The 27,345-nt window shown below is 39.2% G+C and overlaps 2 protein-coding genes across 3 annotated transcripts; one reads left to right on the top strand and one right to left on the bottom strand.

The window, feature by feature from the left end:
- Positions 1–499: 499 nt before the first annotated feature.
- On the bottom strand, positions 500–11,943 carry nek8 (NIMA-related kinase 8). 2 transcript variants are annotated; one of them, XM_032506670.1, is made up of 15 exons: positions 11,818–11,943; positions 9,969–10,174; positions 9,250–9,482; positions 9,007–9,138; positions 8,566–8,774; positions 8,379–8,458; positions 8,111–8,295; positions 7,432–7,579; positions 6,817–6,893; positions 5,586–5,703; positions 5,285–5,435; positions 4,757–4,920; positions 4,240–4,392; positions 2,733–2,891; positions 500–1,439 (listed from the first exon to the last, which is right to left on the bottom strand). In XM_032506670.1, the coding sequence occupies exons 1-15, from the start codon at positions 11,871–11,873 to the stop codon at positions 1,411–1,413; spliced, it is 2,100 nt and encodes a 699-aa protein (XP_032362561.1). In that variant the 5' UTR covers positions 11,874–11,943; the 3' UTR covers positions 500–1,410. The 2 variants fall into 2 exon arrangements, with proteins under 2 accessions (XP_032362561.1, XP_032362572.1); XM_032506681.1 differs by having other exon boundaries at positions 11,837–11,942.
- Positions 11,944–18,156: 6,213 nt separating this feature from the next.
- On the top strand, positions 18,157–24,652 carry tlcd1 (TLC domain containing 1). Its single transcript, XM_032506651.1, has 4 exons — positions 18,157–18,843; positions 19,874–19,956; positions 22,665–22,747; positions 23,400–24,652. Exons 1-4 carry the CDS (start codon positions 18,638–18,640, stop codon positions 23,802–23,804), a joined length of 777 nt encoding a protein of 258 aa, XP_032362542.1. The 5' UTR covers positions 18,157–18,637; the 3' UTR covers positions 23,805–24,652.
- Positions 24,653–27,345: the final 2,693 nt, after the last annotated feature.

The raw sequence follows: 27,345 nt of genomic DNA, 5'->3' as shown, positions 1-27,345 counted from the left end.
GATTATTAAGGCAAAAATGAATCAACTAATACATTTAGAAGCATTATTATCGATTAAGTATATTCGACAAAGAATAAGCCCCACATTCACCAGCTGCAACATCAAAGTGATGCTTACACATTAATGCATCACTAATTATAATTCAAATAATACAACATAGATTATGGTCTGAAATGGTCGGTTCTGCATAATTAGTACTTTTATACTTTGATTCTCATACTTTTGTACTTTTATATGGTAAAACATTGAATGAAGGAGTTGTAACAGAGTATTTCTACAGTGTGGTATTGCTACTTTTACTTAAGTAAAATATCTGAGTACTTCTTCCACCGCTTTGGCAGTTTTCTTTTCTCAACAGTCTTAGGTCATCTTAGGAATACAGTTTACACAATACACATACCATTTCATTATAAATATTATACACATTTCAGTTAAAAATACAGTACCAGTCTATTTAATGCACTTGATTTAGTGTCCAACATTTTCTCTGAGTGTCCAAAGTGTCAGAGTGTGACATCTATCCTCCATAAAGTAGTGCTCTCAAAGATTCCTACAATGGAACACAACAATGTTTTGCTAACAATCACAAAATGCAATTTCTCAGATTTGATAGATGTCAGTGATGAGGATGATTAATTGGTGTCCATGTTTACAGCTCCCTGCAGAGTAAACTATTGAGTCTCTCTTATATAGGGAGGAGTGAACAAGATTTGGAACACAGTCATTAAGTTGTAAAGACGCTGATCAGTTGAACCCTGAACACATCGTTATCTGGTTTGAATTCTGCTGTTGAGTTACAAATGTATTGGAGGACTAATCCGATAAAGCACAATGTGAGCGCTGACGATGTGATTTAGATTAATGTGTTTGGTTCATTTGACTGATAAGTTCCTAAACAGTCAAGTGGCTTTTGTTCTTGTCGTTTCTGCGCACTGCGTCCTCTCATTCACCAGAGGCTTAAGGGAGCTCAAACCAGTTAGACTTTTATTGGCCTTTATCATGCTAACTCCACGTGTGATAGACAACAATAGCTCACCACATGAAAGCTGCCTAATGACTTCCTGTAATCCATCTTCAGAAAAAGTGTTGCAACAGTCCTTTAACTAACCTGTTCCTGTTGTGAGATACACCTGCTGCAACACACAGGACTTTGCCTTTTCTGTGCCTTGCTTTATGATATCAAACCGCCAAATGAAACCAACATTCATTCCGGAAAGAGAAAAAAAAACTAGACAGAGAGGAAGACCAAGTGGAGTTCTGAGGCCACAGCTGCAGTGTGAAAGGGAATCTTTCAACTGCAGCACAGATGGGCCTCTGGGAGGAGTTATATTCAGAGGAAGCTTCACTTCATGCCACCGCCGGGCTTCTTGGCGACTGCTGAGGGGGTGGGGGTTTGTTTTTAGGACAAAATCATCTTGGGATAGGTTCCTCAAGCAAAGCTGAAACAAGATGGCAGAAGGGACAGAGTGAAATGTCTTCAGAGCTCAAGATACTCAAAATACTCAAAATAGTCAATTAATAGATTAGTTGATTGACATAACATTTGTTGGCAACTATTTTGATAACTGAGTAAAAAGCAGGAGGATAGTTAAAAGAACACATTTTGGACTGATGATCAGAAAAAAAAAGAAATTTAAAAATACCATCTTGGGCTCCGTAAAATTACAATTGAAATTTTCCTGATATTTGTTAGACAAACCATGTATTCAACTGATTGAGACCATAATCAGTAAAAGAATCAATAATGAAAATATTTGTTAGTTTTGGCCCTTAATGTTTACACATGACTTATGTTGTACAAATTACTGTAGGCCAATCAGTTTGGCAATAATGAGACCATCAGTGGTTGACATTTAATTAAATATCAATACAATCTTGTCTACATCAATCAATATGAATCTGGATTCTCCCAGTTACATGACTGCACAGTTCAACATGGACATGCAACACTGTTAAAAGCTTCATGTCTGTTGTTTTAATTCCCCCTCCTAGTAATATGCTTATCAGTTTCTGGTCCATCAGTATCAGACTACGATAATGGTGTCTATGAGTGTAATTAATCCATGTTGGTCTCCATGTCCTTGTCCCATTGTGCAGGTCAAAAAACATTTAAACAGCAGCCGTGTAGCCTGTAGCGAGGATTAACAACATCTCTGTTACTTATTAAATTGTGATGCACTTTAATCTTTTTTAAATCTGCAGCTATTTTCAATTTGGAGGGTAGAGGGACTATTTGTCCCCACCTTCACTGCTTTCATTACAATCTGTTGCTTTTGCACCATCACTTTCGGGAGAAAGAGGGGCAAATTGCTGTTTTCTGTTCATCTCAGTAAGAGGTCTATGGCCATGTAATGAAGTTCAGTCTATAATCAATAGCCACAATGCAAATATTTGACTGAATTATTTCTATGCAGATAGAAAGGTTCTGATCAAGTGTAGCTGAAAGGAATTTGTTTGTTAATGTAATAAGAGCGCCTTTGACTGGAAATGCTGTAAGATGTATGCTTGTATGAAACAAAGATATAGTCATGTCTTTAGCCAGTGAGCTTTCAAACTTACAAATGAGTCCTTTCTCAATTCTTCATAAACATGCATCTCTGTTAATGTTATCAAGAGAAGCTTGTCTCAAGTTCAGCTTGTCTTTCATCTGGGGATTAGCACTCTCTGTTACATTTCATCACCATCCCAACATCTCAGTGTTTGTTAACAAAAGCTAATAAGCGAAATATTACGTTTCACTGCCAGCAGAGTGTTGCCATGACAACAAGCCACCGATGTCACCGTGAATGGGTGACTCTCGTCAAGCTGCACCGCCTTTGGTATCCCAGAATCCTCCTCTTTTCTTCCAAGGCGGCCACGGGCCCCCTTTCCCCAGGTGTACACCTCCCCATCTGTGAAGAGCAGGAGGAGGAGGCGCTGGTCACCATTACTCAGGATGCATTAATCCATGAAAATCTTTAACTGACAGCTCTGTCTCTCCTGCAGTGGCAACACAATGGCTCTATCTGGAGGAAGTCAAAGCTGAACAAAGACTCCCTGAGCAAAGGAAGCCTACAGGCATGGCTGCCACTGCTGGCTTTCTCCCCGGGGAGCCAATCGCCGGCACAATATCACTTTTTACCAATTTACCCTCAAAACACACTTACAAACATGCACACATCTGTTACCAATTTGTTAAATTGTGTGTTTAAAGAACCAGACCAGTGGATTTGTATGTTTTACATTTACTTTACTGCTAACTATACCATATGTTCCATGTAACCATTAAACCTTCAGTTCATTTTAGTTTGCCATGAAAATAAACTTCCAGAGACTTGAAACGTGTTTGAGCAACAAAGTCCATCACATTGAACATTTAATCAGCTCTGTTTTTGACCTAAAGTTCCACTAAGGTTGTAGTGGTCACATAGTTGCTCACAGGGACTGTTTGAAACTGTGTGACTCTCATTAAAATCCTCCTCTTTTCTTCCAAAGCACATAAACTACAGATATCTGAGAAATGTATCTCAGTTCAGAACTGAGATGAACCCTGATGACCCTACTTGTGCAACTACTACTCATACATACAAACTTTTTTAAGTGAGCGATTGACAATGAGTGAAAATAAAGAGGTTGTCATTTTGGAAAATTCTTGTTTTTAGCACAAGTGCTTGTTGGAAACTTCTGGTTTGAGAGAGGGTGTTGGATTTACCTCTCATTTACAGCATAGCAGCAGAGAGGATGACATGCCACTTGGCTACAATGTCAGGACAGTGAGAAAGTGATAAAAAAAAACACTGTATAATGAACAACTTCAAAGACTTAAAGTCTGTGTTTGCAGACTCTGCTTGATTGATATCTCCCTAGTCTCACATTACCAGACCCATATCCACAGCACTGTGTCAGCAATGGAGTATGGTGTGGCTACACCACCTATCTATTCTGGGATAGGGGAAAATCGCCCTGGCTTTTATGTATTTCTTTATACCAATCACAACTGTCTTGGGCAGCACTAAGCCCCAAAGGCGGAAATAGCAAGCAGGGAGGGATATCCAGCGTGTCTTTTACACACCAGATGTCATCTTACATCCATAAAGACAGAGTAATAGTTCCCTGACCCTCCTGTTAGCTTTGTTGTCATTGTCATAGTTCAAGTTATCCGGTGACCTCTCATACACCCCAGCCTTCAACCTGGGGAGGAGTGCTTGACCTTTATAAACTGGGACAGTCAAAATATCACATATAGTCACTTTTACTCACCAGATCTGATAGCTAAGGTAAAAGCGTCTCCACATGCAGCCAAGGTGATGCCCTGCAGCCCAGGCACCGGGTAGGGAACACGGCTGCTACGACGGGAGCTACAGCCCATCTGGCCATGCTGGTTGCTGCCAAAGGTAAAACACTGACCCCTTTCTGGCAAATAGGGGGTACAAATGTTTTATTGTTAAAAATCACGAGTGTTACTTTGACACAATAAAACTCTGATTTATTTATTGGCCTTGTTTTATGCCTGATGTGCTGTAAAAATCAAAGAGTGCCCTTTGTACTTTTCACATGTTAGTTTAGCTTCAGCACTTTAGCTGTACTGAAAAAGCTGAACATGTTGGAAGTGATCTCTCCAAGCAGCGTTTCGCTCAATTTGTTGCTGCAAGAACCTAGAAAACTAGTTTGGCTGGCGCTATTGAAACAGAGACCGTCTCTTATTTCATATCGTCATAGATGCATCATTTCAAATGAGTCTGGTTCAAATTTTATATTTATAATGGGAATAGTTTACCTGTAACAGCAACAGAATGTGCTGTACCAATGTCAATGTGAACAATCTTCTCATTGTTGAGTGGAGCTGACTGGACAGGAGTGAAAGAATGGACTTCTTCCACCTGATTGGAGGGATTTGGTTCCTCTCCAGCTGTTATCTTATCCAACCCAAGCTTGTTGAACCTGACCACAACAAAACAACAAAATCAAGGTACTTATGAAGGAACAGAGACATATGTATACATACTGAGACCTGAAATGAGCTGTTGTGTTTACTGTCCTACTCTTACACAACTATACAGTACATCCTGTCCAAAACCTCCCGGAGAAGGGCGGATTACCAATGACAGAAAAATGTTTGTCATTTTAGGAGAATGCTGCTTCACAGGTTGTGCACCAGGAAAGTATATCTGTCCACTATATCATTTAAATTATCGCCACCCCATTCACCCAAAAGAGGTTATACGTATATGTCTCACGTCAATCAGTGACATATTTATAGACACTAATGGCCATGGTTTTGGGTGGAAAAATATAGAGTAATTACCTGTTGCTTCCACATGTCACAATGCTGTATTTGGTGCTGATAATCATGGAACAGTCCACTCCACACATCACCCTTTGGGCCTCAAATTCCACAGGTAAACACACCTGCTGTGGAGAGTTGTGGGTGTCTTGGGTGCCAAGCCCAAGGCGACCTTCCAGACAGAAGAATAGATACAAGGATAGAGACCCAACAATCAAGCTGTGTATTGAGATGCTCTTGTCATAAATCAGTCACAAACAAACAAACACAAACAGATGAGTCCTAAGATAGATTGAAAACAACCCATTCATTCATGATATACCATTGTCTCCTCTTCCCCAGGCAAATACTTCTCTTTCATTGGTCACAGCGAGTACGTGGGAAGCACCACATGACACCTGAACCAGCTCGTAGCCGAGGAGTGCCTCAACTATCTTGGGCTGAGTACAAAAACAGAGACAGAGAAAATAAATGTCATCATTGTCATATTTAAAGTACAGATGTACAGATGCCAAGTACAGATGTACTTTAAACATCCCTGGTTTGAATCAAGCCAGGAACCTTAGCTTAATGTCACACTACTCTCTCTCCTTTTTCTTGTCTGCCTCTCTGCTATTAACTGTCCATCAAATGTGCCAAAATAAATTCACAGGGACCAAAATTGTCCTTTTGATTGAAGTTTTTGTTCTACAATGACAGATTTTTTAATGGCATGTTTTTTCGTAATTTAGGATATTTCTCACAGCACGGAAAAAAATAGATCTAGATCCGCCAGTTTCTTAGGTACAAATACAGTTTAATGTCATACAAATGGTTGTAATGGAAAGTTAGAGAAGTGCTGACTAAACTGTATTATCATTTTGGAGGATAAAGTTTGTAGTGCAATTTAACTGTACTGCATTACAGCATACTGAGAGGTATTTCTAATATTAAACCACCAACAGAATTACATGATAACCTACAGCATGTCTGATTGCAAGGAGTCAGGTTCTCTTCAGATCAGGACTATTTGTTCTAGGAGACATAAGAAGCTGGGTCCAGACTAGTTTAATGATAGCCAGACAGATTATCCTAAGAGGATGGAGGAATGAAGGGAAGTCGTCAATCCAGGAGTGGGCTTGTTAAATAGCTAGTGTGGCAGCGTTTCTGCAGGGCTACTAAGAAGCCAGGTGTTATGGAGAGGCGTAATATATGTGCTTATTGTCTATTTTGTTATTATTTTATTGCATTGCCTTGAATAGTTTGGTTATTATTTTATCTTGTCTTCATTTTTGACTAGGGTTAGGGTTACCTAACTAAATTAACAACCGAGGCCTACGATATATGTAGTGATGATGAGTGGGGCGATCAGGAAGGGAGGGGATGTGTTGATGTTGTAAATTGTAAATGTTTTGTATTTTGCAGGAAAAAAGCTGTTAATCACATACAGAAACACCAGCAGAATTTATTGCAGGACTGTTGAATTACATTTAGTTAGGTGTATCTAATAAACTGCCAACTAAGTGTTCATTTAATACGAGTATTAAATTTTCCTTTGAACAATGGACACGTACCTGTGTTACATCATTGAAGTTACCGTGTCCTAGGCAGCCGTTGCTACCACTACCAAACGTCATGATAATGCCCCTGTCTGCAAATTGAAAATAAAAAAGGGATTTAAGACACTATTAGTTGATAAATGTAGGTGTATTATTTTGTAGGCCAACGCAATGCTTATAATCCTTATCTAGGAAACGCTAATCTGTGTCAGTGCAGTGAAAAGTGATGAAAAAGAGGAAACTGAGCTAAAAGGAAGGGTCTTTAATCCTCTGTTATCTGCTTTACAATGCTGGAAGGACTGACAACAGCTTCCTGAAGCACACTGACTAACATAGCACTACAGTTTAAGCTCAAGGAAAACTACTTCCAAACTGCTAGGCAAGGATGGAGAGGTTTGTTTTACAAGTGGATCCATGCTATCTGATCAAGTCTGGAAAAAGAGCTGACTGTATACACACTTTTAAGTACGTTCAAATGCTGCCTCAGTGTTTTACGGTCATGTGGTGCAGCGTGCGAGGGCACAAAACAGAGATTAAACCTTGACTTCCTTTTAGCAGAGCTCCCTGCTACTCTAACTGAGCATGGGTGTGATGGCTATGACAGTTATAAAAAGCAGCCGGCCCACCAACCTGTCATGCAGGTGGTAAAAAGATCCCCGCAGGATACAGACTTGATGGTGACTCCAGACTGACCCTCAAGAAAACGGGAAATGAACTGAGGCTGCATCTGCTCCACCACACCGGGCAGACTGGCCTCACCAGACCCCACTGATGGAGTCTGTTACAGTAAAGAATTATTAGTCTTAAAGGGGGCAAAACAGTGAAAATGTAACAGTTAACTGGACAATATAAGCAACGAAACATGTCAAAAGAACAATCCACCCTCTCATACACCATTAGGAAGCATCAATCTGTGATGTTCAACAGCTTCCAGCTGTTATTTTATTAAAAAGTTCTTCATAAATTCTGATCCAAAAACATGTTTTCATGGCACTGTTTGCACTGAAGTAACTGCTGGTGTAGTATTTCCCCTCTAATGTGGCTATTGAGTCTACAAAGAAGCTTTCTGAGGGACTGACACCAAAACCAGATTTTAACCACTGATATTTTTGATAGCTGAAAAGAGATAACTGAACTAGCTAGTTGTAACTAGCTAAGCTGTTTATGGGTAGTTATCTGTAAGAATAAGGAAACAGACATCGTAAAACAACAGGTTGATCAAGGAGTGCAAAGTAATCACAGCTGTTTCTTGATAGTGAATTCGAGAAAACATAAAAGCTGCATTGTAAACAAGTTTTAAAATACAGACCTCCCATGTAATCAGACGGCCAGACTTGGTCACCCCCATCTTCTGAGTGCGGCCCAGAGACACTTGAAGCACCTCAGTGTTGAGCATCGGGAGGCGGAGAGGCGCTGAGATTCCACTTCCCCAAGTGTACACCGACGACAGCGGGAGGGAATGCACTTTCCCTGATCCTAAACCCACTGATCCATCTGTGCATGCCCAAGAAATAATCAGTCAAATGTGTGATTAAAGTAGGCCTACAGTGATCTATCTGGTGCAGCTAGTTCCTGACCTCTGGACCTGTTGGTAGGAACTCTCCCTCCTGGTCTACCATGATGTCCAGTTTGCACAGCAGACAGTGGTTTCTCAATCCTGGAAGATAGATAATGAAAAAATTCTTTACACAAAATACATGAAGTCTTAATCTCATATCATGTGCGTCAAAATGCCTGTCTAATGATTAGTGATTAAGGCAGTACCTGCGCATTTTGACATTGCCTATATCTGTGAAGAGATTTAGGAGGGGCCTAATGCATATGGGAAGAGCCATTATTTCATTGAGTTGAGGCCGTTTGGATGGATCCAGATTGAGCATGTTGAGGATGAGATGTCGGAGTTCTGGGCTGTACCGGTCTGATATTGGGGCAAATGTTCCGCTCATAATCTTCAGAACGAGGGCAGGTAGATTCTGAAAGCAAAATGTAAGAAGGTTATACATTAAAATTACAAAACGTATTAGAAATACATGAAAAATCTGCAGTCATCTTCCCAAAATCCCTGCCAAAAGAGGAATATTTTCACATTAGTACCACACTTTAAAATTGGTAGTGGTATTTTAAAAGCTTACACAAATGTAATATTATTTAAATCACTTCAACCAAGTAAGCAATGGATTCTTGTAAATGAAATGCTTTTCGTACAGCTGCCTCAAAGGCTCTCTTAAGGCTTGCTAGCTCATAGAGCACACAGCCCAAAGCCCAGATGTCACTCTTCTGGTTATACGGCTTTCCCTCACACAGCTCTGGGGAGATGTAACATGGGGTCCCGACCACCTGCAGAGTGAAAAGAAGGAGGAATTGATGATTTGGGTTAGGATTCAACCTATGAGGTTATGTATGTTGCTGACATAATCACCATTCCAAACCAAAAGCGAATCAGCTCACCGTGTAAGCTTTGCTCTTGCTGACAAGGATTTTAGAGATGCCAAAGTCACCAATTTTGACGATCATCTGGTGCTTATCAAGAAGAATGTTCTGCGTCTTAAGGTCTCTGTGCAAAATAAGTTTGTTGTGGACGTGGTACAGGGCAAGTAAGATTTGTACAAAGAAGTGAAGGATGGTGTCCTCGTCCAGCAGAGAGTTACAGCGCTTCTGTATGTAATCGGCCAAGGTTCCACCTGCATGAAAAACAGCAAATGGGATACCTCTGTATTTCACTTTCAAATATCAATAACAGTCAAGTAAGCTGTGGTGGTTCCACCTGCAAATCAAGCAACAGACTGCAAGGATGAGAAAATGTAATGTATCCATAGCTTAAGAAGCTTTGACAGCAAAGGTTTGGTCTTTAACCTGAACACAGAAACAGCTAAAAGTGCCTAATCTGAGGATTTTAGGCTGAATACTGTGTTTTGCTGAAGAAATTTTGGACCAATTGATGGCAATCTAACTTTCTTAACACCTTACATAACTATATATACATATATTTATATATAAAAGAAATGTTACCTAATCAACTCAAAACACAACCATGCAGATAAAAAATTAGATGTTGATATGGGAAAAAGAAAAGGTATGGAGCCCTACAGCACTAAACCATGGGAACAGTGAACCATTAGACAATGAACAAAAGGGGGTTGTGTAACAAGATATTACAGTAAGCTTACCTGGTGCATACTCCATAGCTATCATAAGGGCCTTGTCTTCCAGGAAGTTCTCATAGTACTCTATGATATTTGGATGGCTGAGCAGTTTCAGGACCTGACACTCGTTCTGAGCCGCTAGGCGTTCGTCTCGTGACATCTGCTCCACTGGGATCTCCTTCAGGATGACAAAGGCCCCGTCGCCGCGCCTGCGGCACAGGTGAACGATCCTGACAGGGGAGGAAAATGACGAGATATTTGATGTATTCATTGTTCCACAAACAATATAGAAACTAGCGGGATGGTTGTTGGTAGTTTAATTCTGGTGTGACAGTGTTACTGAGCACTGGAACTAGTTTCGTTTTTGACACAAGCATCTTGTATAAATTGAAGAAAAAAATAATGTAAAGAAAAGTTGATGAGCCTGAGTCTTTTATTTATGTATACATTTTGTACTAAAATGCTTTGAAAACTTGAAATTAAGAACTACCGGAGGAATTCCATGCACTTCTAATGTTGTTGTCCACTTATAAAAGGGGAAAAATACCCACTGGAAGTGATGGATATGGAAGTGAGAGTGGGTAAGATTTGGGTATTTGTTAACAGATATTTTATTTATGTTTTACTTGTGGAATTGTACTGTCTATTGCTACCCAATAAAAATACTTTTAAAAAAAAGAAAAAGAAAATGGGGTAATTAATGAAACATGGTGCTTCCATTCGCTTATGTGAGGCTTTGTGAGGAAGAGTAGTGGGTGTTCCGCCCTGGAAGTCTAGACTAGTCCCAAAATCACTTTTAAAAACAATCACTGCACATTTAGTACAAATAAAGATGTATTGTAATATAGATTTACATTATTTTCTTTAAGTTGCAGGTATTTGCAAGTTGATAATGATAAGTTCATTTTTGTCACATAGGCACCTTAAAAATCATAAGTTATGTTATGACTGTACCTGTTTAGTGTAAAATTTTTAGCTACAAAGTCACTGTTACAATTTCATGTAAATGTGGGTAGTCGTGTGGCCGGGTTGGCTCAGTTGGTAGAGCAGGCGCACATCCTGTTTAAAGACATCACTCCTCGACGCACCCACCGCCGCCTTTGCTGCACGTCATTCCCCCTCTCGCTCCCCTTTCATGTCTTCATCTGTCCTGTGGATATAAGGGACTAAAATCCTCCAAAAACTAATCTTTAAAAAAATGTAGCTAGTTGTGTATAAAATACTACAGTATCCTGTTTCTGAAAAAGTGGGACCACTCAAGTAGAATACCACTTTGACAATGTACAGTTGTACAGTAACGTTAGAGAACCTGAGTGAATAAACCTTTTGACGTTTTAAATAGCTAGCTACACTGTAAAGTGTGACTGAAAAAATGAAAAAGTAGTAACGTTATGCTAATGTTTAGGATACTAGTTACAGTAAATATTAGTATATTTATAGTAACCTTTCCAGCAACTTGCTATCTGCAAACAACAGCTATGTCTTTCAAATGTTAGTGCTAGCAATTCAAAGTGATGTGAATGCAATACCGTTAACTGAGATGAGAACTAACCAAAGCCTAGGTTAGTTAGCTAAAAATAAACCTTTGAAAAAGAAAAGCCACACAAAGTCTGTTTAGAAATAAAAAACCCAGAGTGTCTTTGGCGTTAAGATAATTCACACAGCTGCTTTTTTTTAAACCGTTAGCTAGCGTTCATTTCCAGAAATGTTTTGTTCAGTGGTTTTCTTCTTCTGGGGGCGGCGTACATTTGACGCATCCCGTTACATTTTAGGGAAAACGGAGTTCTCGCTTTCCTATTTTACGCTTGACAACGCTGTATTTTATCACCTACGTCGGAATACCATACGTGTGTAACAGCTACGAAGTGCTAATAAACTCAGAGTGTATCTACCCAAAAGCTCCTCTTCCGACAACTTTGATTTTCTCATACTTCTCCATCGCTGCTCCCAAACTTTTCCGCTGTCTCCAGGCAACCCGTTCCAACTACTACAGGAAGCGACGAGGGACAAAAAGGTGAAGCGCTGAACCGTTCTCTAATGCATCCTAATATGGGATGCTGCCATGCATACCAATCTCAACAAAGAGAGGCTCATGGAAGTTACAGTGGGTGGCACATATTTTAATACATGTTTTCAGTTACAGAGGATGAGATTTAGAGATAAAAAAAGAGAGCAAGCCAACAATACTTTGAAGGGTATAAAGCAATTCAAAATTATTTTTTAAAGTTTAGGTTTCAGGGTAGCTTTCAGTCATCTGATAGCCTACTTAATAGAAGTTGGGAGATGTAACACTAAATTTCCCTAAACACAGTACAAAATATCTCAGACAAACGAAAAGCAATGTGTCAGAATGGTTAAGGTCAATTCTGGCCTCAAATCAGTTGAGATTTTGTGACATGTCTGGAAGAGAGCCATTTATGGTCAAGACATTCCTGAAACAATATAATTGATCAACACGTGCAGAAAAAAACATGTGCTTAAAGTAACAGCTGTAAAAAAGAAGAAAAAAAAACAAAAGGTTAATAATATGAATACATAAATAATAAATATTGCTAATAACAACAGTAGTTCACTTTCTTTTTCCAACCTTACTTTGACTTGTTAAAGCAAACAATTCAATACATAAACCAAAACATGAAATTGTTTTTATGTAACTATTTAAGGCAAATATAGCTTATCTATTATTGTTAATTTGAAGAATATCACATCACATTTTGTGACCGAATGATGCAAAAATGCTACAAAATCCAAGAGGTTTACATAGTATTTTACGGCACTGCAAGTACAAGTCATGGCAATAATAAGACCTGATATACATAAACAGCTGGAGGTACCTGACATAAATAAGTATACAATGTAAATCAAATACAGTATGAACAGTACATGATAGGTTAGATATGTAACATGTCAGGCCATTACAGTAGAAGGAAGAAAACACTTGGGTAAGTACAGGTGTTATTACTAATGGCTCTTGTTCTAATCAAGTGTTGCAGTACTTCACGGCAGTGTGCCAGTTATGGCGACAAGTCAAAATATATTATTAATATGTCATTTCTATGTGCCTATCTTTTCTTCCCTCAGTTTTAATGGCCTGACTTGTTATAGCACATTTCTGAATATATTTAATCTGTTTATGGTTTGCTTGTCATATTTTTTTTAAAGTTGGTGACTTTGTTTCTTCAACCATCAGAACGTGTATACTTGTGCAGCTGTACTGAACACAGCACAAAGCAAAGAAATCAGAACAGAATAATTGCGAGCAATTTGGCGTTATTTTGTCATGCTTAATGTTGTAATTTTCAATGTTTCAACTAACAGCAACTTAGCTTGACCAAGGTCACTAATGCAGTGCAGTTTTATTAGTATTGACATATCCAAAATGTGTTCAGTGTCGTCCAACAACAGGAAACAAATCAAGTGAAGTGAAAACTGAAATGGAGACAGTGAGAGAAACAGTGAGACAGATGAGATTAGCGTAGCGTCTTGAGCATGGACTTTACATCCAGACGCCTGTTGATTATAAAGCGTCTTCCCCTTGTCTGATATAAGCAGGAAGAAGGCTGCATGAGCACTGTTTCCCCTCTCAGCCATGATGGGGATAATAAATGCTTTGTGCTGTGACAAAGCCTGCTCTGTGTTGGGCTGAAGTATACATACCTCCACTATTATCATCAATCTGAAATAATGATATATCACCACAAACAGTGATCTTCATGTAATTTAACCTTTTCTCAAGGCCTGCAATTTGCAGTTTTTTTTCAAGTGGAGCTATGCAGAGGGAGGTGAGTAGGTAGTTTGCTCTTTCTCAGGGATATAATATCTCAAATGAGCACCTAAAGGAGCCTTGCAGTGTATGTGGAACTCCTCAGACCAGCTCAGTGACATACTTGTCCTTGTGCTGCTGTCGGAGATCTTTCTCCAACCGTACAGTCAGTGACCAGGAATGCACTGTGTAGGACAGTGAAACTGATGCTAAACCCCAGGTATGATCCATTAATCTTCGGAGCTTTCTCGAGACATGACAGGAAGTTGTGGGTGGTTACTTCATCACAGCAATGCGCTCACCTCTTTCTCTCTCATCTTTGTCAGAGGCCTTTTTCAAACAAGACATTATGGCGTTACACAGCAGGAAAAACACATGTTTTATTAATCAAATGAATGAATTGTTAATGATGTGAGTAACACGTGCTTTCCTACTGTTACAAGTCTCTCTATACAGGCTTTTTGAGCATGTGCATATACTGTATATATATATATATATATGTATTTTTTTTGCATATGTACAGTATGCTATGTAAGTTTCACCCTTTTTTTGTTTTATAGTTAGTTTTTGTCAAGCACTTTGCCGGCCTAACAGTTAAAACTTGACAAATGTGGAATTACAAACACAGTATGGACATAATCAATTATTTTAACCAATGTCAAAAAAAAGTTTTAAAACATATGTAGTTTACATAACCTTTATTTTTACCTTTTACTGCTCGAGAATCAAACTAAATCTCCCTCTGACCAGACAAACCCATTTTTGTTTGGCCGTTTAGGCCCCCCCCTCCCCCGAGATCAATAAGGCTCAGTGCTGAGCCAGGCACAAACACATGATATTGCAAGGCCTTCTGAACAGCTCAACCGTCTCTGGTGTTTGCTGTGGCCTGAGTGCAATACGAAACCTTTTGCATCTTCTGTCTGAAATCCTGAGCTGTTTCTTTGTATAATGCAAGCTGTGTGTAATTACAGGTGTGCGTGAAAAAACTATGCGAGAAAGCATTCTTTCACACTATACAAAATAAACAGAGGTAGGGTCACTAGGAAACACAAGAAATTATATTAAGTTACATTTTACTCTTTAACCACAGGGTGTCTTGATATAACTGATGTAAGTCAAAGATATACGATATACGACCCTTGGATTATTCCAAGGGTCTCTCTCTCTCTCTCTCTCTCTCTCTCTCTCTCTCTCTCTCTCTCTCTCTCTGTCTCTCAGACACATAAAACACATGATGTGAAGCTGTGTGCCAGACTGTTTTGGGATTAAAGGAGTTGCAGCCTTATTAATCACAAGGTAATTATCTATCACAGCTCAACAATCACTATCTCAGAGAGATCTTCCTGGAGGTTTCTGGAGAGAGATGCCACCAAGGGGTTTGATGAAGAACTGAAAGTCACTGAGCAGAAAAACAGAATCAGTCATTACAGTCATTATGAAATGCTAGCTCTTTACTTGAGGTTTTGCCGCCATCTTGTGGTTTATTTTTGAGTAACGCTGTAGCTTTGGTGTGTTATTTATAATTATACCAAGCTTTGGCTTAGTATTATTTAGGGATGTTTGCCTTTATTTGACAGTGGAGTTTGACCGGAGATTTAAGAGCTAACAGGAAATAAGAGAAGAGAAGAGGTTGGCTGACCTGGTGCAACAAGTTGTGGAAGAAGTACTAAAGGAAGTAAAAGTACAGATACAACAGTGTAAAAGTACTCAAGTCATACTTGAGTTAAAGTACATAAGAAGAATCAAAATATACTTTAAAATCTACATAACAGTACTCAGAAACATCATTAATGTTGCAGATGGTAAGAATGGAGCTACATATTTATGTTTTGTAAAAACTGCCAGGTATCTTATTAGAATAACCACAGTCATAATGTATTGTTGATTGATTGATAGATTTACATTATACTATTTTATTATAAGATATGATACAGATTTGCACCATACTTTAAAAAACAAAACAACGTCAGGATAACACAATAAAGCCCTGGGGTTTATTTCCATTGTGGTCCTTTGTCGATTTATGTTTTGTATTTTATTTATTTTGTAATAAGTACTGTCAATTAATAAGGCTAAGTAAAAAGTACCACTTGAGAGAATATATTTAGTTACATTCCACCACTGCAAGTGCAGCTATCATAAAACTAATGAAGTAATTGTGGCATATTGTGATTCACTGAGGAATTTTCCAATTAATTTCATTTATTATACAGGTAAGTTAAAAATAATATTGAGCTACAATATAAACAGGCCTGACTCAGTTTAAAAAAAGGTTTCCAGCAAGTTCCTTTTCTGCAGAAACATAAAAAATGAAACGTAGTTCCAGCACATCGAGACAGAAACATTTGTACAGGACATCGACATAGACTAAACAGAAACGGACGACTAAAACAACAATACAGCTACGGTATGGAAAAACATTTGTACAGGACATCAGCATGGGCTGGACAGACAAATGCAGACAGTACAAACAAGACTTGGACAATACATGAGCAATCAATGTGTGCAAGTGGAACTGTTAAGAAGGAGCTGTTTGCATGCCTTTTTGAAATATGTGATGGATGATAGTGTTCTGATATGATGTGGAATGGCATTCCATTGGAATGAGTGCCTGTGAGACTTAATGAGGTGTGCTGGTCTCATATTGTGTGTTGGGAGAAGTGCAGTAAGTGCTAATAGTAGGCTACATGCAATTGATGAGTAGCCGATACCTGCAATAGGTGTGGAAAAGCAAAAACAAATACATTTCAAAGGAAAGAAGACAATCATGCAAAAATAAAAAAGAAGGCATCAGGCTTAGATGAGCTGAAAAACTGAAAAAACCTTCAGTAGGTAAAGGAAAATAAACTCCCTGTGAGTGGGTTTTTATTTCAAACAGACAGCTGTGTGTGTGTGTGTGTGTGTGTGTGTGTGTGTGTGTGTGTGTGTGTATGTGTGTGTGTTGTGCTGTTCCAGATGAGTTTTACTCACACTCACTGCCTTTTCCCCCACTGGGCTGCAGGGAGGCCAGCTGTGGCGGATGAGATGAGAGCCATGCTGTGTTTATGGAAAGTGTTATGGCCAAGGAAGGAGGACTTCATAGGCTGCCTGTCTAACACACCAGGTTTACATTGTTATGCTCCAAACACAACAAAGACGTGTATTATCAATCATATCTATATTTACAATACTTACTGCTGACATTATCACCAATTTACCTAAAAGAAATGTAATCCTGCATTTGATTATCTAATGCATTGAAGCCATCATTCTAGTACTTATCATGAAAATCCTCTTAAATTATAAAGGTTCAAGTGAACTTTAATATCCCCTTGATGGAGTGCAACTGGTTAAGGTAGTAAGACATAATCAAAGGCAGAAAAGATGACAATATGAAATAAAGAAACTTGATAATTACCAGTTTGATACTTTAGTAGCAGCAGCCTTTTGGATGGGCTGAAGGCTGTAGCATCTTCTGGCCTTGGTCATAATAAAGAGATTTATATGGTCCAGAGGAGATTAAAGCATTGACTACTTTACAAGATGAGACACTGTTGTAAAAGATGATTGAATATCCCTGACAATTGCTTGTCAAACAAAAAGATCGGAAAGGCGGCTTGAATGTTTGACAGTGCAACATGGTTTAAGGCGAAATGCAGTTTTGCATCATCAGCATAAACATGGAATGTATGCCATGTTTGTTAAAAATGTGGCCGAGTCAGTTGCATCCGGCCAATGGGAAAATAATAAGGACCTAAGTGTGGCCCTTGTGGTATACCACGGGTCCTCATCTCTCAACTTCAACAAGGAAACATACCTAGAAGAAAGGTACAAAACCAATCAAGAGCCTTGCATAATGCCTGAGTGGAGTGGAGTAAAAGTGGGTTTATTGAAGTATAAACCCAAGTGTATTGAAGTATAAACCTCATATATTGAAGTATCTTTGATGTGTTGGTTTCCATTTCATGCAACTGTGCACTACATTTCAGAGGGGAAACATTGTGCCCTTTACTCCACTACATTTATACAGCTGTAGTTACTAGTTAACACACTTCTGATTTAGATACATTTTTCTAATATTAGTTTACATCTGCACTTTCACTTAGCCTATGTTTATGTTTGTATTTTAACTTTCTGGCATTGCTACTGTCAACTAACTGATCTGAATCCACGACTCGCACAGTGTAAACAGATTTAATTTCCTTCTCCACGAAAACGCTTACCATATGGCTTTTAAATGTTTAGCGCCAGTAGCATAATAAAAGAAATTCACGCTGCGTTTGAGATAGCCTGGCTCTACTTATCAGAGCCAGTATTGTTATTAATATTAATAAATTAGATTCATGAGGCAGAGAGAAGGGGGCGTGATCTTAACGCACAGTTACATGCGCACATAAGGGGCGACTGTAGCAGACATAAAAGTTAGGCGATTACTATGCAGCTATTTGATTGGTCTATTTTGACATGCTTACCCAAAATCAGTTTCGGCAGCCCTGCTCTGTGATTTTGTTACTTGGGTAACGTGATCGCAGTCTCGCCCCTCCTTGTTTTTGTGGTTAAAGGGCGCAGCAGTACCCAACCACCCCGCTCCCTCTCTCTGTATCCCGCACGGAAATGCGCTCAGAGAGTGGCAACGCATAGCATTACAAGGAAGGAGCTGCGTGAAGACAAGACAAACTCATTCTCCTCGGAATGAGCTGTTACAGGAACTCCTTCCACGGGCTCGGGGCGCTGAACGCGTGAGAAGAAAAAGGCTGCAGCACAAGTCGGACATCATCTCTGCGGTAAGAAGACTTGAAAAAAAGTTTAACATCCATGTCCATCACCGAGCTGAGAGGCTGTTGACAGGGACGTGAAAAAGACAAGAGAGGAAAGGACGAAGGGAGGTAGCGGTAGAGAATAAGAGCAAGCGCTCAAAAACAGAGGGAGAGCAGGGGCCGAGGAGGAGAGGATGGAGGCTCTGGTTCCTGTGCTGAAGAGTCACCCAGGCGCGTCAGTGCTGGTGTTTACTCTGATGTTCAGGGTGATCCACCGGTTGCTGCAAAGGCTGCCTGTGCCCAAAGTGGTGAGGCAGGATGACTTCAGTACCTGGAAGTGGAAGAACCTCTCCGTCTCAGTGGTGCACTCTCTGCTGACTGGGACATGGGCCCTGACCTGGTAAGTTTCCATCCAGATATCCGTCTATTCACCCTTCTATCCATCCATCCACCCACACTGGGACACCATTGTCCATTCACAGTCCACATGATGTGTTATGGGGCTGTGTGTATGTGTGAGTGCAGCAGTGACAGTCTGTGGCAGCCTGGAAAAGAAGGGCATGTTTAGCAGGGTGAGGGAAAGGCCGGGGGAGAGAATGGCATTTTTAAGTGGGGAGGGAAATACCACTGTACAGTATGAGCTGCATAAAACTGTAATCGCTATTTGCTTGTACTTTAGAATTTTATAAAGAAATCTATTTCTTCAGCCTCACATGCCAGCTGCCAACTGCCAGCCACAGCTTGCAGATACATCAACTGGAAAAACCTGCTGGCTTAACAATTCTTTGGAAAGCATCATAAGAAACTTTTTTTTGGGCGGGGACCATTGTGACTCAGCTTTTAACATAACGAAGAAGGAACACAGACATATTTCTTAGGCTGTCTGCACTCAGGCTTATGAAATGATACGTTTAGGGATCATGTGAATTAGCAACAATTGAGAGAAAGTAAGTTTCCACATTCAAAAGTAGTTTTCGTGCCAAGGGAACATGTGAATCAGTACACTGCTTTACCAGTCACATTAGGGTTATAGGTCATTTCTTTACAATAATTCTGCCATGGTGTGTTTATACAGGGAGGAGACACAGATAACCCTTTGCTTTTTGAGGTGTGCCCCCTTTGCCAGCAGCAGTAAGAAGTGACAAAGAATAATGCAAAATCAGAGCAAAAAAATAGTCCTAGAATTGTAGAAATAATGGTATTTATAAAGACACAGATATAAGCCAGAAAGTAAAGGGTTTCAAAATGAAATGATGAAACATTGATATCACTATTTCTCCAATTAAGAAAACGAGGGATCTATCTTTTGGTCAAAGGGTTAACAAAGGCAGAACAGCTGATGTCTCTGCCTAATCAGACTTCTATGTCCAGGAGTTGTGTATGTCTGAGTGAGGCCAATACATCTATCCATAACATGTGTCCCTCTCCAGTGTGGCGGTTTGGCCCGAGATGTTGAGCAACATTTACTCTTACCACACGCCCCTATCCTACCTGCTTGTCTGCATCTCAACAGGTGAGTGAACTCAATGTATCATGGGAAACAACAGCAATTCAGGAAAACAAGTGAAACAACTTTCCAGGTTTTGTAATGAATGAAAAATTAAAGAAATGGGTTAGTGAACTTTTCAACAAAAAAAAATTGTGTAAAGAAACATGATCTTGGTTGTAGTGTTTGATGTAGGGCCGCACAAAGGATTATTTCCTTTGGAGCTGCAAAAGAATCATCAATTAGGTGCCAATTATTTAATTAATCGCCAACTATTTTAATAATTGATTTTTTGCTTTTGGTACAAATTCTCGGATTCCAGCTAGTTCAATGTAAATACATTACAGTTTCTTCTCTTTGACAGTAAACTGAATATCTTTGAGCTGTGGACAAAACAAGATATTCGAGGACTTTAACTTGGACTTTGGGGAACACTGAATCACATATTTCACCATTTTCATTTTACAGACCTTACAACTAATTGATTAATAGAGAAAATAATAAAAAGATTATTATTAGTTGCAGCCCTATTTTCATTATTGCTTATTTTTTCATTAATCTATACATAGTTTTGTCTAAAATGTCAGAATTGTTTTTAAAAGTGCTTAAATTATAACTTCTTACAGCCCAAGGTTGTGGATTTATATGCCTTTTTCTGCAACTAACAGTCCAAAACCCAAATATATATATATCATGTATTTGTGCTTAAAAACAGTCCAAAACTCAAATATATTTCATGTATTTGTGCAAAAAAAAAAAGACTAAAACGATTATTTGATTATCAAAATAGTTGCAAACTCATTTTCTGTCAATCTTTTTATCAGCTGATTGTTGCAGCTCTTGTTTACTGCCTTAGAGAGAGTCGTGGGTGATGTAGTGATTGATGGAATTTTCTCTTCCATCCTTGAATTGAGCCTTGAATTCATCTGGGGGGCATAGGCCGCCACCTTTCCAGTTGTTGCTTGTCAGAGGAACAACATAAAGATCCACCCCTCTCATCTCAATCTCAGACCAGACGAATGGGCATCTCTTCTAAATCACCACTGACACCTAGGATAAACACAGAGGAGTCTGTGGTCTAGTTAAGCTGTACTGTATTAGGTTAAGTCCCTTATGTGTTTCAACGAAGACACAAATCTGTGGAGATCAGCCCTGTGGACAAACCGCAAACAGCAGCTAGCTCCACTGAGGCCAACCAGGCCAGATATGGGAGGTCCTGTTTTGCAGAGGCTGGTTGTGTGTATCATTAGCAGCTAAATAGGGCCTACACACTACACATTTAATATCCGGGGTTATGCTTTGAATTGTTTTGTTGGTGTCTTCTAACAATAATGATGAAGAGAGACTTTTAACTGCTTTGAGATCAGTTAAGCAAACATTGACGTTTTTATCAGGGACAACGCACACAAACAATACATAACAGTAAAATGTGCCAGAATGCACCTGGAGGCTATTGTACATCCACTGTCCCTGGACTGGTGGTAAGAGGTCCCCCTAACAAGAGATGAAACCATTAAGCTATCAATAATGCATACATATTTGGCCCTATACAATAAAAGTTGATTATGCTAATGCTGAAAGACAACAACATAAAAACAAGAACGGTTAATGTCTCTTGAATAACAACAAGTGACACAAGGGAAGTCTTGCATTATAGATAGATAGATAGATAGATAGATAGATAGATAGATAGATAGATAGATAGATAGATAGATAGATAGATACTTTATTCATCCCGAAGGAAATTTTAGGAATCCAGTAGTTTAGACAACCATAACAAAACAAACACATATACACACATATTATACACATATTAGTACATAAGAATCAAAATCACTCACAGAAATGCAAAGACCATCATATCATAAGGGAAGGTACTATTTAATTTAATTAAATTTATTAATTCAGGACAATGCACATTGATGAACAAGTACAGCAGTACATGTAAATGTGCCAGATTGTAGCCCAAGGGCTAATTTCCATCTGTAGTCCGTAGACTGTGTGCAATGGTGAAAGTGCAAAAGTGAACAGTGCAGGGATTGAACAGTGCAGTAGATCATATTTAAATATTAACTATGACTATGAAATATTAACATAATAACCTATACACTGACTGATTAAATAAGAATAAGAACAATATATAACAGGTGGAGATGGAGATGTTATGAGCACAGTCCAGATTGTGTAGGAGGGCTAATATAGCCTATAAGACAGCAGACAAAGTGACACAATGGTAGGGGGCTGAGAGGGACAGACTCATGGTGAAAAGTCAATTTCTCCCCTCCCCCTTTTGCAACTTATTGAAAATCTCAGATAGAAAGTAGATCTTTAGATTCACGTCTTGATATAAGTACTTAGTGGCAAAAAGTTAATGTTTGCATTTCTACTTTACAAAAAAGACAAAATTAAAAGCTGCTATTTTGACCTAAAAGGGTTCAACATGTTGGGAACATGTTTAACATCACCATATCTAAGATATTATTTCATCCATGTGTTGTCTCTTGAAGCTGAAATTGCTACTTTATTGCTACAGTGTATCGGTGCAGTAAAACATTAAAAAAAAACACTCACTATGGTTGGTAACTGCTCAGAGTCCCTGCTCCACCTAACCTAAAATCTGAAAATCAAATGCACAGTTCAATGTGAAATGATTTTTATTCTCAAACTCATCCACTTCCTGTCCTCTTCCTCTCATGCCAGTGACAGAGAGAGTTTCATTTTCTCTGCCCTCTCAGGATACTTTGTGCAGGATGCAGGTGATATTATCCTGACAGGACATGCTAAAGCATCATGGGAATTCCTAGTCCATCACGTGGTGGTAAGACAACATGCCCGCATGCCACATTTTCTTTTCATGTCTTTTTGAATACAATTGAGGTTGCATTTAAGGTTCAGAAAAGATAGTTATAGTTGATATGAAGAGGATCTGAACAGGTTCCACGTGTTTATAAGACTGACAGAGAAGAAGAAGAGAAAGGAAAGTTATTATGTTGATTTGATTTTAGCTCTAGTTTCTAAGTGTCATATAAGAAAAATAAAAACCTGTTACGTTGTCAGAAATATGCTCATCCCGCTTAATACCCTGTGTTATACATTAAGGCTTTACAATGTGTTGCATATGCTGCTATTGATTTATACTGAATACCAAAAAAACAGACCCAGAGCAGGAAATAAGTACTGACACAACTGTTTTATTTGCATTATCCCAAACATTCTGCATATACAAATTTGGTATTTTTTGAAAACGTTGGCTTCTTCACTAGAATTTAGACTCAACCTCTATGAGTTTGAACTTTTTTTTCTTGATGCACACAGTTTTTTTGTGACAGTTTGGGATTTTCTTACAATATGCCTTAAAGGGAAAAGTAACCAACAAAAGCAAGGGAAATGCAAATAAAGACAAATATAACTTGAACACAGGAGAGTAGCTCTAAAAACACCTCCATATCTCTGTGTGTGTCTCTCCCCAGGTGATCTCGTGTTTCCTGTACTCCCTCTACACTGAGCTGTATGTAGCTGGCGCTGTAACCGCTCTCTTTGTGGAGGTCAACAGTGTTACCCTCCACCTGAGGCTGTTGATGAAGCTGGCGGGAGCTCAGTCCTCCTCCATGTACCACATCAACAAAGTTGTCAACATCCTTACCTACATCCCGTTCCGCATTGGCACCCAGGCCTACCTCACCTGGTACATCATCCACAACTACGCCTGGCTGACCAATGGTTTATTCTTCCTCATCTCCATGATCGTGATGGATATTATGATCCTGGTTTATTTCTACCGCCTGCTCCGTGCAGACTTCTTTCCCCGGAGTAAGAAATCTGTGGGATACAACGGGACGTATAACAACAACTCCAAAAAGTTTCCCTGTGATTGACTGGGGAAGGTTTACATGCCTATAGGCTATTGTGTTGTTATTTAGGTTGGGAGTTTACACATTGTGTCTTATTGCCAAAGAAGCCCTCCCAAAAAAAAAAAAAAAAAACAAGATGCAGCCTTGTTCAGAAATGTTGAAAAATTCAGAAATGTAGCACTTTTACTATATATATTAAAATTGTTTTTTATGCATCGTGTAAAGGAATAGGTCAACATTTTGGGATTTATGTTAATTAGTTGCTTTTTTGGAAAGAATTAGATAAGACAATTGATATTTTTTTATTGTCATTGACACTTTCATGTCTGTACTGAAGCTACACCTGCAGCTAGTTAGCTTAGCATGTAGAATGGAAACAGGGGGAAACAGCTAGCCTGGCTCTGTCCAACGATAAAAAAATCCACCCATTAAACCACAAGTTGTCTTATTACACTTTGGTTTATGTAGAAATTAAACAAACAATGCACGTGTTAAATAGTGAGCTTTAGAGGTGCCAGTAGGCAGATTTGGTGCAGAGCCAGGCCTTGTTTCCAGTCAAACTGGTAATAGCTGTAACCTTATATCTGGAGTACAGACATGAGTGGTATCAATCGTTTCATAAAACTCTCAACAACAGATTACAAAAAGCATACTCCCGTCAATTTCAAACTATAAATTTTAGCATCATATAACCTCAAAGGAGTAGGTAGACATTTTGGGAAATACCCCTTTTCACTTTCTTGATTGATACCACTCTCATATCTGTAGGCTACAGTAAGCTAAACATGAAGCTACAGCCGACAGACAGTTAGCTTAGCTTAGCATAAAGACTCGAAACAGGGGGGAACAGCTAGACTCTCTCCGTACAGAGGTAAACCACAAGATATGACGTGTTGATTTGTGAGATATAGAGGTACTATGTTGTTTTGCCTTTGGACAGAGCCAGGCAGTAGCGTTTTTTGTCATGGGCGAAGCGGGTATTCGCCCGGGGCGGCATTTTTCATAACACATGGGGGCGGCACGAGGGGGCTTCTAAAAAAAATCCTCACAGTGGTTTTCTACTGTATTATGTGTCATTTCTCTGTGTAGGGCATGGGTCTCAAACTCGCGGCCCGGGGGCCAATTGCGGCCCGCGGGATGATATTTTGTGGCCCTCAACTTGACATCAAAGTTAAGTGTTAGTGCGGCCCGCGCGTTCTGAAACTTTTTGTCATTGCGCTTGTCACTTATGGGCTACCGTAGTAGTCTCCTGACAGCGGCGTAACGGTTGTCAAGCTAGCTAAGTACTCGTTGCGGCAAATGCCTGAGGTTTGACAATGTGATGTCTGTTGTTGTGAAATTCACCAACCATATCAGATCTAGGGGCTTAAAGCACCGGCAGTTCCGCGCCCTGTTTGGAGGAAATAGTTGTTGTTTTTTTGGATACTTGATGCGGCCCAGCCAAACCCAGACTCTACTTTCAGCGGCCCCCAAGTAAGTTGAGTTTGAGACCCCTGGTGTAGGGAATTGGCAAATCGGCGCCCCCTGCAGCTGTAGACGCCCTGCTTGCTGGGAATATCCCGTGCACAGTGCTGTGTGAGAAGGGGAAATGTGAGGGGGGAGTGGGGGACAGGTCACCTCTGGGTCGATCGGGTTGCTGCATAGGCACCGATACCGTGGGTGCTCAGTATTAGAGGAGCAAGCTGATTGAGGTTATGTGTCAGTTAAACTTCATCTCCAATCCTATCTGTATTTGTGAGAAGTGGCGCAGTCCTGAGTTGAAACATAGAGTTCATAGGTGTGTGTGTTAGTATCAGCCGTTGTCTATTTCCTAATTTTCTGAAATGCAAACACTTTGACTACTTTTTCTTAAAGTGCGTGCGCCCGTGAGCACCCACGGAGGAAAAGGGGGGGAACGGGGGACCATGAGCCTTCTTTGGCTTTGTCACTGCTCTATGTGAGTTGACTGCAGATGTGAGTTGCGCATGCGTCACTTTGCGACAAGTAATCTACATATTGTAGATTACTTGCTAATGAGAGACTTCTGTAATGCCAATACAGTAAAAATGGACCTACTTAACAAAGTTTGTTCACTGCTGGCTACAAGTTAGCATCAGACACAACAAAGGCTGTCACTTGAATGGCGTTTTGAGGTACTGTTAGCAATCAAACAATCATAGATAACTAAAACATTTTTGAAATGATTCCCATCTTCTGTCATTGTTTGTTCTCACATCGAGCAGTGACAACCTTATCACTTTTATGCATGATAAGGATCTATCAGAGATCTACCCTAACTTTGGACTGCTCTCAGGATTGCACTTACACTGCCAGTCACTGTGGCTCGAGCAGAGAGCTTTTCAAAGTCATACCTGAGGTCAACCACGTCATCAACATCAATCACTCTGTAGGGGAGCAGATTTCATACAATGACATTATTGATGATTTTGCATCAAGGAAGACCAGAAAGGTCAGGTTTTAGTTTTAGTTTTAGTTTTCTGTTCTGTATGCAATAAGGTAATAATTAAATTTTCTTTAGTGTGTTTTCACATTTGTGTGATGAAGGATTTGGGCTATTTAAAATATTTATTCTATATTTCATTTGTGTATTATTCTTAATAATTTATATTTTTGATGCTCTCTGCTTTTGTTAAATTTTTTCATATATATGATTTTATATATTTTTGGCACATACATTATATATATATAATTAAAAAAAGAAAATTATATTTCTCAATTTCACAAATCCTTCATTGGAACATTTGAAAAACACACTTAAGAGAATACAGGTATTTAACTATTGCCTTTACAACAAGAAACACACTTTTTAAGGTGTACAATCTCCACCTCCAACATTTTCAAAAGACAATGAACCCAATTCTGCACACAATATGACAGTATAAGTATTAGCACGTAAAATAAATATACACTATAATATAGTAATTCTGCAAAATTCTGCACAAACATCAAACATGTTTCCTCTTGTTTCCAGTTAAGCTAAGATAAGCTAAGCTAGGCTACATGTAGCTTTTTACAGATACGAGTGGCATCATTTTTCTCGTCTAAATCGCTGCAAGTAAACGTGTCCCAAAAGTGTCAAACTATTCCTTTAGTCCGTCAATAAAACGTGTGATAAGACATTTCCACATATTTGAAATGCAAAATTGCATTGCCAGTCGCTAACAATCTTAACCCTAGATATGATGCCATATCTTTAACATTTGCATACGTAGTGGGAGAACCTAGTACAGTACGTTCTCTCTCTGTGTCTCTATGATGCCATTTGTGGCTGAAGGGATACTGGGCTGTGACTGAACTGGTACAGGACCAATTTAACACACAGGAACACAGGACAATAATAGTCCCTCATATTCAACATTTGTTTATTAGGATAAACCCCTTGAGATGTATCATCTCGTTTTCAAGGGAGTCCCAACATATGACACAATCATTACATAACAATAGAGGAGTGAAAGAAAATAAAATTCAAATAACAATAGAAGTAGCAATACGACAACGTACATATACTTTCACTCCCCGATGTAAGTTGAGTGCAGATTTGAGTCACGCATGCGTCACTTTGTGA

Source organism: Etheostoma spectabile, chromosome 3 (assembly GCF_008692095.1).
Source record: "Etheostoma spectabile isolate EspeVRDwgs_2016 chromosome 3, UIUC_Espe_1.0, whole genome shotgun sequence".
Taxonomy (NCBI): Eukaryota; Metazoa; Chordata; class Actinopteri; order Perciformes; family Percidae; genus Etheostoma; species Etheostoma spectabile.
The sequence above is the reverse complement of the archived record's forward strand: the minus strand, read 5'-3'. Positions and strand labels throughout refer to the sequence as shown.